Raw genomic sequence first — 13,044 nt, 5'->3', positions numbered from 1 at the left:
ACGGAATTTATGATGGTTAACCAGGTCTTAACCGACAGATTTTAAATAATGGCGCCAAAATTAAATGGTTGCATGTTGGCCAGTTTATCGATAGTTGCTGACCTATCCGTTAAAGTTCTGTACCGTTAGCAGAGTGAGATAGGTTAACAGTGTCCATCGGGCCATCTGGCATCGTCGGCGCAATAACAACCCCAACGAACTTGGCCAAAATCGAGTTGAGAGGAAACGAGTTCGAATGGCGAGGAATCGTGCCCCAAGAGTTAGATTTAAGACCCCCAGAGCGCACTCAGTTCGTGGCGAGAATCTGGCGAGTGTGGATGCGTTCCGAGCAGAAAACACCGCGTCCAAACAAAAAATCACTTCTGCCCCAATGCAACCAGCAACACCAATTAACAAGCAAGAAACACCGACTCAAAGTGCAGTATTATTTGTCACAGAAAAAATAAAAGATAAAAGTGTGGCGGCGGTAATGAAAGCGGCATTCCATTAAACACGCTGCCCCAAAAAGTTCAGTGTTCGAAAATCTCTGTACCCCGCAGCAGGATATATCTTCAAAATCCAAACTTTGGAAAAAAATCCAATACAGATATCTCCATGTGTATATGTATAATGTATGTGCGTGTGCGTGCGAGTGTGCCTGTAGTGGTGGTGGTGGTGCAATAATTGTGAGCGCCAAAAAGCCGAAGAGACGAAGCCGCGCAGCCAAATAAATCTCTCGTCTCTCCTCAAATCGCGCTTCTCGTTTTCGCGTCGCTTTCTCCACTTCGAAAGTCGCGTAGTAAAAAGTGTCGGCAATTTCTGCGCCTCGCTGCACCAACCACCCATTCACCCACCAATCTCAACCCATCTTAACCACTGGGCCACACTTTGTTTTTGGTCAAGTCCCTCGCCTCGCCACTCGGCATTCGAAATTCGAAATTGCGAATTTGGCGCGCACGGGAGCATCAAGTAAGTGAGAGCCAGGATAGCAAGAGTCCTTAGAGAGAGAGAGAGAGAGAGAGAGAGAAGAGAGAGAAAGGGAGAGAGAGAGAGTCCCCCGTTGATTGCACAATAAAATGGGCAAAACAAAAAGCCAAATAACTAACTAAAGCATGGCTGAAAATAACCAAATTCCCATAAATTGGCCAACGTTTCAATTGATGGGAGAATAAATCAAAATTCGCGCATAGAGGTATGCACTGGTGTGTGTGTGTGTGGTTGTGTAGGTGAAAGTCCTTGTATTTTGCGCGCCCAAAGAAGTATGCTACGCCGTTTTACTATTTACTACTACGCACACTCCCCCAAAACACACATACGCGTATACACTCACACACGGGCACATGGCACATAATAACGGTTTACACGCAGCTTACGCAGCTGCGTAAAATCTCAAGGCTTGACCAATACCCCGTAACCTCTGGCTGGCTCTTCAACTCCCAACTCCCCCTAATATCAGCCGCCACCCTCCATTCCCGCCCCCCAGAGTCCTACCTAAACATATATACATTGTACATAACAGACGCATACGTGTGTGTGTGTGTCGAACCTTAGAGGATATTTTGGGCTCCACGTTTTATCCTTTTTCTTTCGGTCTGTCACGTCAAATGATCTATTTCCCAAGAGTTAAAGTATCAAATACATCTCCTTTAGACATAATTGTAAAATTAAACATGAAGTGAAAAACATGGAATTTTAGAACATGGAACATAAATGGCATAACATTTTAATTAGATGCCCCAAGGAAATAATTAATAAACATTGTTTATGTAAAATGATAAACGAACGATTGCAGAAATAGCCTTAAAATAATAATATCCCCCAGAGTTTTGTAACTATAGATGGCAATATAAAATGGATGTCGAATAAGTTTCTAAGTTCGACGGCTTTTGCCCTGTATTTTTAACCGCGAATTCTTAAGCCATCAATCAGAACAGTGCAATGTGAATTAAGTACATGCAAAACGCGTGAGCAAAAAAAATGCGAAAGGGCCTTTTCAACATATAACAATAAATATGTCATGTGGCCTGCTTAAAAGCTAACAGCGAACAGATTTATAACTTATCAACATTTTCTACTGCCAGACAAACAGACATGTCCGTCTTTGGTTGTAAAAAAGTTTTGTACGCCGCCTATTGAAATTTTCACAAGCACATTAATTCCATTACGAAAACTCCCAAGGCCATATTGCTTTTAAGCTGCCGCTGCTGTGTGGGCCAAACAAAACCAAAAAGTCAGGCCAAACATAAAACGGCAAAGGCAAACACAACATAGAGGCAAATATGTGTGTGTGTGAGGGAAATCGGGAAGGGAAAGGTCCAATGCGCAGGATGGGGAAATGGAAAAAAGAATGGCAGGAGCTAGCGATATATGCGATATAATAAATCTTTTGTATAACACGCAAAACTTTATGAACGTGCGCCAACTATAAACTTTCACTTTCCAACAATGGGTTTGCCCGTTTGACGTTGCCTGAAGCTTACGTTGCGTATACGCCATGTTGCACATGCTTTTATTTTTATTATCACTATTATTTTGTATCATTTTTTCCCTGGAGCCCTTTTTTTACACGAGACATTTCGGTTTGGATGCATTTAATAGGATTTTTAAAGTAAATGTGTTCATTCATGGTTCAACTTAGTTTGTTTTTGTCTGCAAATTTATTTATCGTAAGCAATATGAAATTTATCAATTTAAATTCAAAAACTTTAGTTTTTTCTGAGTAAAAGAATTCTATAAATCACCACATAAATCAGTTTTTTTGTACTCATTCTAATTTTCAATTTCAAAACAATTTAAAGACCGTTTTCAAATTAAAAATAGACATATATTACTGTCAATCATACTTTAAATTAAATGTCAAAAAAATCTGAAATGGTTTTGTATTTTTTCAATCTGCACTTATAAAATAAATGTTAAAATTTTCGTTTAAAACTGAAAAATTACATTTGAATTTTTTTCCTTGATAAAAAGGGACGACTTTAATTGAAAAATTATTTTGTTGTTGTTAAGCATATACTCGAATATGGTTTTAGTTTATAGACTTAATAGTTTTAAAACATTAACTCATAAAAATCGGTATTAGTAGTAAAGCATTTTTGTTATAGCTGCAAGCCAGAAATTTCTTTTTAATTACCTTTTAAGATGGGAAATACAAAAAAATGAAACAATTATTTCGAACACAGCTCAGGACAGTAACGTGGCATATGAGACAACTTTGGTTAGTTTATGGTTAAAGTTGCCTACTTTTCAGGGCGTGCAGCGAAGTCGTTGACTTGCTGCCGTTTGTGCATGTGGTGCTGGTGGTTCGATGTCGCATCCCCAGCGTAAATGGCGCTCCACTTCTGTCAAACTTTTTGATGTTGAGGCAGAAGAGGAAACGGCAGGGGGGGTGGGATTCAGAAAAGCGTGCGAAATCCGGTTATGTACACACATATATTTAGATACGCGGAGGAGGCGTGCATATGTGAGTGCGTATTGGCCGCAATAAATTGTCGTTCTTTCTCGCGGATGTGGTTGTTGTTGGGCCGGGGTGGCCAGGCAAAAGGCTTGCAGCGTATTTAATGAAAATTATTACGCGATATCCTTGGGGACGCAGGGCAGGATGTATGGCAATGTGCGCCCTGTTAGGGGGTGGCATGCCCATACAAAAAAGGACCACTCTCTACCAAAGCCATGAGTATGGGTGAATGAGTGAAGCCGCCTTCCCACACTGCGCATGTGTACGCCAGATTCGAGTTCGAGTTTCGACTTCGAAAACATCCCGAAGTTGCTCCCGTCTGTGTGTGTGTGTGTGTTATGCCACTGCATAAGTGTGCGTGTGGGACGTGTGGGGAGGGGTGGAAACGCATTTCTAGGTCAAATCCACTTGGAGCCAGGGAAGCAGCCCGTTCAGCCCCATCCACAATCAAAATCGAGAAAACATATATTCCTGAAATATTTCTGGTCTGTTTGAGAACCAATCGCAAAACTATTCGTAAACCTATTCTCTTTGCCTTATATTCGAACATAAATATCGCAAGGCCACAAGCCAAATGGTTGCATATTTTAAATAAATTTTGCTGTGTATATATGCTCCTTTTTAGTAAAAATTAGCCAGAAGCTCTTATTTTATTTTAAAAATCTACACATAATATTTTTCCATGAAAGAGTATTACATTTTATATGTTGAATAATGACTATTTAAACATTGAGTTTATAAAAACCAATTGAATTTCATTTATACAAAACTAAAATACACCATTTAATTAACAAATGTGAACAAATTTTTAGATATAAACATTTGCTTTGACCTTATATAATTATACTAATGTATTTCTCTTTTTGATTACAGGTTTAAAACACGAAAAACCAAGCCACTTATCCACTTATAGTCACCAAAATTATAAAAAACGGGCGGAAAAGCTTTGTAAAAATGTTGAACATACCCGCGAAAAGCAATAAAGACTTTTGGCACCAAAAATTGTTTTGTTTTGAAGCGTTCAAAACAAGTAAATGAAAAACCAACATAAAGTAAACCTAAAACTAACATTTAATATTTCAGTCATCGCAAATTATAATAATACAATAAAAACATAAATTATAAACAATTGTGATGCTGCAGAGAACATTTTTCGTAAAGTGTCAATAGGTGAAAAAATCAATTAAAAACGAAAATTCTATTTCATTTGTGAACTGTTCTGTGGTGATTATATCCCATGTGCCGAGCACGAGAACAATAAAGAAGTCGACATTTTGGAAACCGAAAATCAATCGATAGTGGGGGCAAGCCGCAAACAAGGGATTTAATCGTGGACTATCCAAAACAAATTGATCCACATAAATACGCACACGGACAGCAAAATAGCAAAACGGCACAACAGCGAAACAAAAATGGAGAGCAAACATTGGAGTTGCTTTGTAGCCATTGTGCTGGGCGTGCTATTATTCAAAATGCACATATTTGTTGCATTCGCCGATCAGGATGAGGATATACCGCACAACGAGTAAGTTTTATTCATCATCCAGCATCTGACATCCGACAGGCAACACCAAACAGTTTCAATTATGCATTTGTCAAATAATTTGGCAATTTCCTCGAACAGGAAATTAATTGTAAATTTGTTTATTCTCTGCCCAAAGCGTTTCAACACTGCGTTTTCCCTCTGCCCATTGTTCTCTATATAATTTACCCGATTTCGCTCGTCAACAATTCAACAAACAAACTGCTGAAACATGTATGCAAATTTGAACTTTTTTTACTGTTTGATGGACGAAATTCTTGCGTGTTTAGTTTTCCACTGAATAATTTAGCTAAACAAATATCAGTATTATCTGGAAATGTGAGGTGTTTACAAATACATTACAAATTTATTTCAAAGAAGTCAATAATTTGCCGGATAAATAACAAAAAGTTAGTTCTATTAAATTGGTACTCTCTTTTGAATTGATTATATTTATTGTTGCCTTAAAATTTTTTAGTGATGGCCCTATAAAATTTAAGTTTAGTAACTATTTTGAATATAAATGAGTTCTGCATCAATAGGGTTTTATGTATACCTAAATCTCTTGTTTGGAACTTTGCCCATTCGTTTGCCTTTATAGACCGATTTATTTATGATTATTACTTTGTTTACCACACTCAGATTGGAATAAAACCAGCTCACTCCCTTTTACTCTCTATATAGTTATAGTTATAGTTGTCGTTTTCGTACAAGTAGCATATTGAAGCAAATGTCACAGAACGGGGAATTTTCATTAAAAATGTGCATAAATGAAAAATAATGAGTGATAAAAGAATTCTTTTCATCATTTAGTATACGCCAAGATGTTTATGAATTTTATTTATGGCAATTCGAATTCTATTAGTTGGAGGTTGGAGGAACAGTAAGCGTCTGACTTTCTGATGCGGTGATCCGATACTTTTGTGCCTGAGGGTACGTTGTGTGCGTATCTAATGGATATATAATAGGATTTTGCAATTAGCTTCACACCAGTGGGTGGGCTGGTTGGTTGGTAGGAAAGGAAAGGAAAGGCAACACACGTAACCGCAACGCTCACTTGGCTAATTAACCCAAAAACCAACTGCCATTTGCAGGCAAGGACAACTGGCGGCTGATGGGAATGTGCGGGGACAGCCAGGAAGCGGAACCGACGCACTAAGTGTTTTTTTTTCGGGTTCTGTTTTTTTATCTAATGTCACTTATATTTATTGAAATTAGTTTTGGCATGTGGCTTTTGTGTTAAAATTCAATTAGTTATTTGTTGAAGCGTCTGCCTTTCTGGTCATTTCGGTGTTCAGTGCTAAACCAAAAGTTTTCACTTTAAGGAAAACTAAAAGAAAACATTTATATTAATTAGTGGGTATAGTTTAGTTTAGTTCAGATATAAATAAATAAAATGGGGGAAACCTTATATTAGTATCCCTTTTTTTGGCTTGTTTTCTGGAATATTTTAAAACTATTTTTAAAAAATGTCTTTCATAAGATTTGGTATCAATTTTTCCGTTTTCATAACTAAGCTCTCTTAACTTTTTCTTGACTTCTCTTCAATTCTCGTCAGTCTTCGGCTGCTGACATGTTGTGGCACATGCGTAAAATAAATTTCATTAATTTGAAAAACAAACTTTTGCTTTCGCTGCTGGCCGGATTTTCTTTCGACTCGTCTCTTTTCTGGCGACCATGTTGCCATTTGCTTTATGTCACTGCAGAAATTCAATTAAATTTATTTCAACTTTTGCTGGCAGGCAGCAAAAACAACCAGACCGACCGCTCCAAAATGCTGCCTTGAGGGTCCGTCCAGCTTTGACGATTATGTTTCTGCTCCAATGATGAGGACGATGATGAAGTTGGTCCGCTTTCTGGATCCTCGGCCTGTTGGTGGCAATGGTCCTGCTCTTTAGTGTCGGTCCCAATGCTTTTGCATTTGCTTTAGCTATTGCTTTGACCCAAATCCCGTTCCACAATGTAGGCGATGCGAAGTCGAAAGCGTTGTTTTCCCTCGCCTTGCCCGCTTTTCCTTTGACCTGGCCTTCACAAATTCAACGGGTTTTCCTTAGGCCGTCCTCTTTCCCAGCCCCCTTTGCCACCCACCCATTCATTTGCCTCATTTTCAGTTGCAGTTGTAGCCATCGCCATTTTAATGCATGCCTCGTTTGCTTAAGCATCCTTTTCCCATCCTTCGCTAGTCGAAAGGCAGTTGCATTGACAGCATCTTATGGGTCACTTGCCGTGGCCAGAAACTTTAAAACGGACGAAAAGGGGCCAGCCTGTGTCAACAGGATTGTTACATGATTCCATTTCTGGCACGGCCTGCAGATGAGCGATCGATTCGGAGCCCCACACATCTCTGTTGAAAATTAATCGAACTAAAGAACTTTCTTTATGCGGAAGTTTTTAGTTTTCGTTTAAGTCGTTTTTTAGTCAAGCGATACGAAAACCTAACTTGTTTTAGTATTTCTGATAACTGAATTGTTTTAAGTTTGACAGTAAATTTGTTTTTAAATAAAATAGATTTATAATTAATATTTTTAAATGGCAGAATAAATATCTGATATGGTACTTTATTATGTTATCATAATATTTAATCATTAACCTTAAAGTTGCTTTAATAATAATATCAAAAGGGTCTGTTATAAACATTAGCTTTCCGACCCTTACATCCTTCCTTGTTTTAATTTGTATTGTAATTTTGGTCGAATCTGGATCTGGCACACTTGCCGCTTACAAACATTTTGCATTCGAAAAACTGCGCTCTTATGTTGCTTGGGCGTGGCAGATCTAATTACCGCGGCGGTAGCTTAAGTGAATAAATAAAGCAAAATCAACAAAATGGAAGCAAACAGAGCACTAACTACTTATGACAAATGACAGTGAAAGTGCATTAAGCAGAAGTTGATCCAGGGACACAAACAGAAGCGACAGCAGTGCTATGTCTGGCGCATTATTTTGGTTTTTATTTTCTACCTACCGCCAGTCGTATCATCCTTTTTTTTTTTTTAAGTGGATTATGATTACACAACAAGTTAGTTAGCAAAAGTTAGCATTCGAATCGTGTTAGGTACTTGGATCGAGAACGACAATTGGCTTCCGATTACAACAAATGTGTTAATAGTTATTTATATATAACGTAAACATACAAATCAAAACACATATATAGTTTTGATCATAGTATACCAAGCCTAACCTTCATTAAATCTACAAAAAATATATTTCTCGAAAGAAATTTCAAAATTATTGGAATAGAAACCAAAAAAACGAAAATTTGCAGTAAAATGAATCGTCACAGATGTATCACCACCATAGCATTAATAAGTCAGAGCATACGAACTTTGGGAAAACCATCGACTTTACAGGAGATTACCGAGTATATTGGAAGCAAAATGGGTGTGTCAGGACGTACATTAAAGAATGAGGTCAAGTTATTGCTAGAGGAATACCAATCATTCGGATTTTTCCATAAAGAAGGAGATCGATACAGTCTGCCATCCGAATTGCTGGCAATAATGAATGATAACGATCGGACACAACCTGAACGGTCCGTGGAATCAGCACAAGTCGATAATCCTAAGGAATCGTATGAAGTATATGGCTACATGTCCAATATTGATCATTCTAAGTCCCTCAGACATCCGTACCTCTATAGCTTTAACTAATCGGGGTATCGAAGACTATTTTGAATGTAACAGTGGTTAGGTTTTATTTAGACGAACTCCCATATTTTCGGGTTTAAATAAAAGTGGGTAATTTCGACGTATTCAAAGCCTTTTTAAAAACATTATTGGTATCCAGATAGAAATAGTTACTTATACTTAATTTTATTAATGTATATTTTTTTTTAAGTATTGCCTTAAAGCCACATCTTACCCTGAGTTCCTTTAATTAATATACAATCGATTATCATTTAAGAACTGATTTCAATGATTGTGAATAAAAATTCTACTGGAAAGTATTTGCTTGAAAATTTTAATACCTCTGCACCCGTTGAGGGCTCATTGAAGTGAGCTTTTGTGATTGCGCATTCAAGTCTGCTGGCAGCGGCAGAAGAGGACTCATTTCAATTTCAATGATGCAAAATGGCAAAAAAACCCATTGACCTACTCTATGGAACTACAGCTCCGACTACAGCCTATTTCCACCTGCCTCGGCATAAACTTGCCGCCCGAGAAAAGTGAAAAACTGCAAAGACAAACGTGAAACAACCGAGGAGAACAACAACAGTGAAAAATGCAATGGAACGAAACTGGTTCGATGGCTTTAGGTGTATGGTACTTGAGCATGACATACGTGGTTGGTTCGTGCTCAAAAAGCTGAGACAGAATAGAAAGTCACTTCGAATACACCTGAGCACTCGCCCACAGAGACATAGTTTTAGCCATTGTCAAGTTTCTGGCCAAGCAGCACAAAAAAATGTCTATGTGTAAAACAAAATCTGACTTTTTATTTTGTTGGCTTCAGGCAGCAGGAAGAGTGCAAAGAATCGGAACAAAAAAATCTTCCACTTCAGGCCAAGAAGATGACGTTGATGGCCTTTCATTGCTGTTGGCTGCTTTGGACCCGATTCTCAATGTTTTTCTTATTTCTTTGGTTGTGTGTTCGTGTATATGCATTGTTCCTCTGCTCTCTGTATATATTCTATATGTGTATGTTCCACAGGAACTGGTTGGCTTTTCTTGAATATTTTTTGATAGCACCCAACTGGCTTAAAAGCGAAATTTCGGTATGCATCTATACCAGTGAACTACATATTATATAATAAATGTATTTTCAAAGCATTATAGTGAGTGTTTATGCAAACGAATTTTAAAAATTCTGTGGAAGTAGGTTGAATTTATTTCAAGAATATCTTTGTTGGCCCTTTGACATCTTTTCCTACTTTAATCGCCTTAAAATAAGGTAATTGAGTGTAGTTTAAATCTTGTATATGGTATTTTTTTTATGTCCGTCAAGTCTTGATTCAAGCCATATTTTTTTAATCAATAATTTTTTAATAATAAAACCTTATTTTTATTTTATATTGAATATTTTATAATGATTTTTTTTAGTGAAAATGACTATTTTTATTGCATAAACTTACACAACCACCAATCTCACTTGCTGATAGTTATCCCATACATGAATGTGGCTCCCATTTAATTATCATCACTTGACCCTACCATAATTTTGCCAACTCCTTGTTGTTGCCAGCCATCAGCATTATCCAATTTCAATCACTTTGTTGGCCACTTTATTTCGCTTCATTGTTTACGCTTTCATTGCTGCGGGCCACGCAGATGCGGGGAGTGCTCGAGTTTCCGTTTATAATACAATTTTCATATAATTTAAATTCATTTTTGGCATCGCCCGAGCCATAAAACTTTGTCTGTAGCCGCTTGAGTGCAGTTGCACTTCCTTTCCCATCGCAATCTGCTGTCGTTTTCCTCACCCCCCCCGCCATTTCCAACTCCCCTCGTTGGCCATAGCATATAAACATGCGCTTATTTTGTATCTAGATGGGAGTTGGGAGTTGGGGGTTGGGAGATGAAAGAGCTACGTCCTCGTCGTCTTTGCTTCGGTCGGTGGCTCGCCGCCGGCTCAACATAATCAACATTGCGTATACGCAACGTTGCTGCGGTTACTATGCTGCCCGAGTACGAGTTTCCTTGGAGTTTCGCCATCCCCTCTGCGCCACCGTATTGATATTGCAGATAATGCCATAAAATTGTGCAAATATTTTTGGGGGCATTATTCTGCAAGGTCTTTACTCTGGCTCAACTTGACTTCGTTTTTTGGGTTGTTGTTTCTCGTTCATACTTTTTTTAATATTTCATTTTTTTTTGGTTTTTGTTGTTTGGCTGTATCAACGCTCAGACTTTGCGTCCTGATGGTTTATTTTCAATTTGCTGTTGCTCCAGTCACAACCCCTCTTCCCTGGGACTTGTTTTATGAGCACTCGTTGTGCTGCCTTTGTTTTGCTTTTGACTTTCGCGCTTAGATTATAAATGTTTGGCAAATGTTTTCACAATAGTTGGCTGTTGGTCCTACTGTTATCCCTCGACCCTTGAGAGTTCTCCCCTTCTTTTCCTTTCCTTTAGTCCTCTGTAATGAGTTTTGCTGCTGTCTTGGGTGTTTCTCAAGCGGGTTGGCCTTTAGTCCGGTCCTGCAAAATAGTTGTTTTTTTGTTGGAAACTTATTAGCAAATATTGAACAAATATTTTCACAAAGTACATTTTCTTTAATGAAAATAATGGTTATGAGTTCTTGCCAGTCAGCCGTTTATTGCTTAATGAGAGATTTGTATGCGTATGCGTAATGAGCTGATAATAATTTATGCGAAATATTAAATCGATATTAATTGATTTTTAATCAGCCACGTGTCGATGAATTGCAACGTGATTGGTTTAAAAAATATTTGACATGTTAGAGCAAAGCGACAAATGTACATTTTAAGGCCGTAAATAAATGTTAAAAAGCTTACAAATACACATATTTTGTAGTTCAAACAAATACGAATTGGGAAATTCTTAAATATTAGACAGACAACAACGTTTTAAGCTTATCTATGTATTAAGTTCAAAAATTAATCTGCTGCCAAATAAAATGTCAATATAAAATTTTGGGATCGGTAAAACCCCAAGTAACAGTCACACAATAAAACAAAAGCTTATCTTTTAGAGTTCAAAGCAGACCTTTTGGCAATTTAATCTTAAGGCAATAAAAAAACCAACAATATATCAACAGTTTTTGCATAATTTTAAATGACTTGAACGCAAAGAAGTTATATGTTCCCATTCATAAAATTTAAAACTTATACATATTATCGTTTGTTTTCTAGGGTTCGCAATTGGGCCTTGAAGTTCGGCGTTGACTTGTGGGAGTTCGGACGTCAATTTACCAAAATGAACGAGATCAAAAATGTAAGTAATTACGCCAGCTATATTGGCTAGACGACTAACAAGTATATATGCTCTCCGATGGGGGCGATAATATAGACATGTGTATCTGATAATCCTGACATGTGGGTACGGCGAATCGCATTGGTTAATGGCTTCGATTGTCTGGCACGGTTTAGTCGAAACAAATACACATAAGCTGTTTGGGCACTTAGTTGAATTTATCGATAAGAAAGAATTTATCGAAAACGGCTTTGAATGGCGCAGCTTAGTGAAAGCTTAACTAGCGAATGCGTCAATTTTTCGTGTTTTTTTCTCTGTGACGTTCTTATTTGGTTCCTCTGCTGTTTGTTGTTTGCCCCTAATGCAATTTAAACACAAATAAGGCTAATTGGGGGGCAAACGTGGGTTAAGCGAGCTGATATAAGTATGTGCCAGGGTGCTATCTATGTTAATAAGCATGGCTGTGTTGGGATTTGGCTGACTGCGTGGCCTGCGGTGAAAGATGGTGGGCTCTAAGGCGGCCCCAGTGGGATTCGTTCCCTTCTTTTAGCCAGTCGCGTATTTTCGCGTTTAATCAGACGTGCATGAGTTAGTGGGTTGCTTTTATTGGGCGACTGTGTACGTTGTGATTATGTGCGAGAGAATTACGTTTATTCGTTTTATACACAACGGACTGGTTTTTTAAATACACTGTAAAGTATAACGGTTATGGTTAATATTATTTTATCAGAAACTCAAAAGCTTATAAATTTCAATATGTTTTTGGTTTTAAGACTGTAACAAAATGTCTCACATTAATGTTTAAATTTATAAACTCAAAAAATTACAATTATAATCAATTTAATCAAGATAAAATCTAGTTTTTGTACATACATATGGCTTTGTTGTAATTTAACCAATGATTAATAATTTTCAAAATGTTTTTGTTTAAAAAATTTCATAAAATGCGATAGTTTTAGAAACAAGAAATTAATATCTAAAAATCATTTACCGGTTTCGTTTGAAACTATTTAATAAAGACCATAAAGTAAATGTTAACTTATATAATAATAATAAAAATAAACCATTTTATTGTCCAGATAAATAATATGAAAACAAAAGCTTTGATAATCTTTTGAAATGAAAAAAAACTATTGGTTGATCTTGCTATGGGCTTGACAACCCCAGATAGGGTATAAATATCAGGCAAATTATGCAGGGAAACAGAAAAGGAGCAA

General features: G+C 37.3%; 2 protein-coding genes across 3 annotated transcripts in view; both read left to right on the top strand.

Moving 5' to 3' along the window:
- Positions 1 to 279: 279 nt before the first annotated feature.
- The window catches only part of LOC108138164 (voltage-dependent calcium channel subunit alpha-2/delta-3), a 42,053-nt gene continuing 29,288 nt past the window's right edge, over positions 280 to 13,044 (top strand). For both annotated transcript variants that reach the window (XM_017260255.2, XM_017260254.2), the window contains exons 1-3: positions 280 to 948; positions 4,310 to 4,961; positions 11,767 to 11,848. In XM_017260255.2, coding sequence (XP_017115744.1) covers positions 4,849 to 4,961; positions 11,767 to 11,848 — 195 coding nt within the window. In that variant the 5' untranslated portion in view covers positions 280 to 948; positions 4,310 to 4,848. The remainder of the gene's footprint in view (positions 949 to 4,309; positions 4,962 to 11,766; positions 11,849 to 13,044) is intronic.
- Positions 8,134 to 8,709, top strand: LOC108138168. The gene has a single exon (XM_017260259.1). The coding sequence runs from the start codon at positions 8,228 to 8,230 to the stop codon at positions 8,606 to 8,608; it is 381 nt and encodes a 126-aa protein (XP_017115748.1). The 5' UTR covers positions 8,134 to 8,227; the 3' UTR covers positions 8,609 to 8,709.

The sequence above is a fragment of the Drosophila elegans genome, unplaced genomic scaffold (assembly GCF_018152505.1).
Source record: "Drosophila elegans isolate 14027-0461.03 unplaced genomic scaffold, ASM1815250v1 contig_814, whole genome shotgun sequence".
Taxonomy (NCBI): domain Eukaryota; kingdom Metazoa; phylum Arthropoda; class Insecta; order Diptera; family Drosophilidae; genus Drosophila; species Drosophila elegans.
Note: the sequence above shows the minus strand (reverse complement) of the source record. Positions and strands in the feature narration are given on the sequence as shown.

Coding starts and splice junctions, on each gene's coding strand:
- LOC108138168 (XM_017260259.1), top strand. CDS start 8,228: ATGAATCGTCACAGATGTATCACCACCATAGCATTAATAAGTCAGAGC.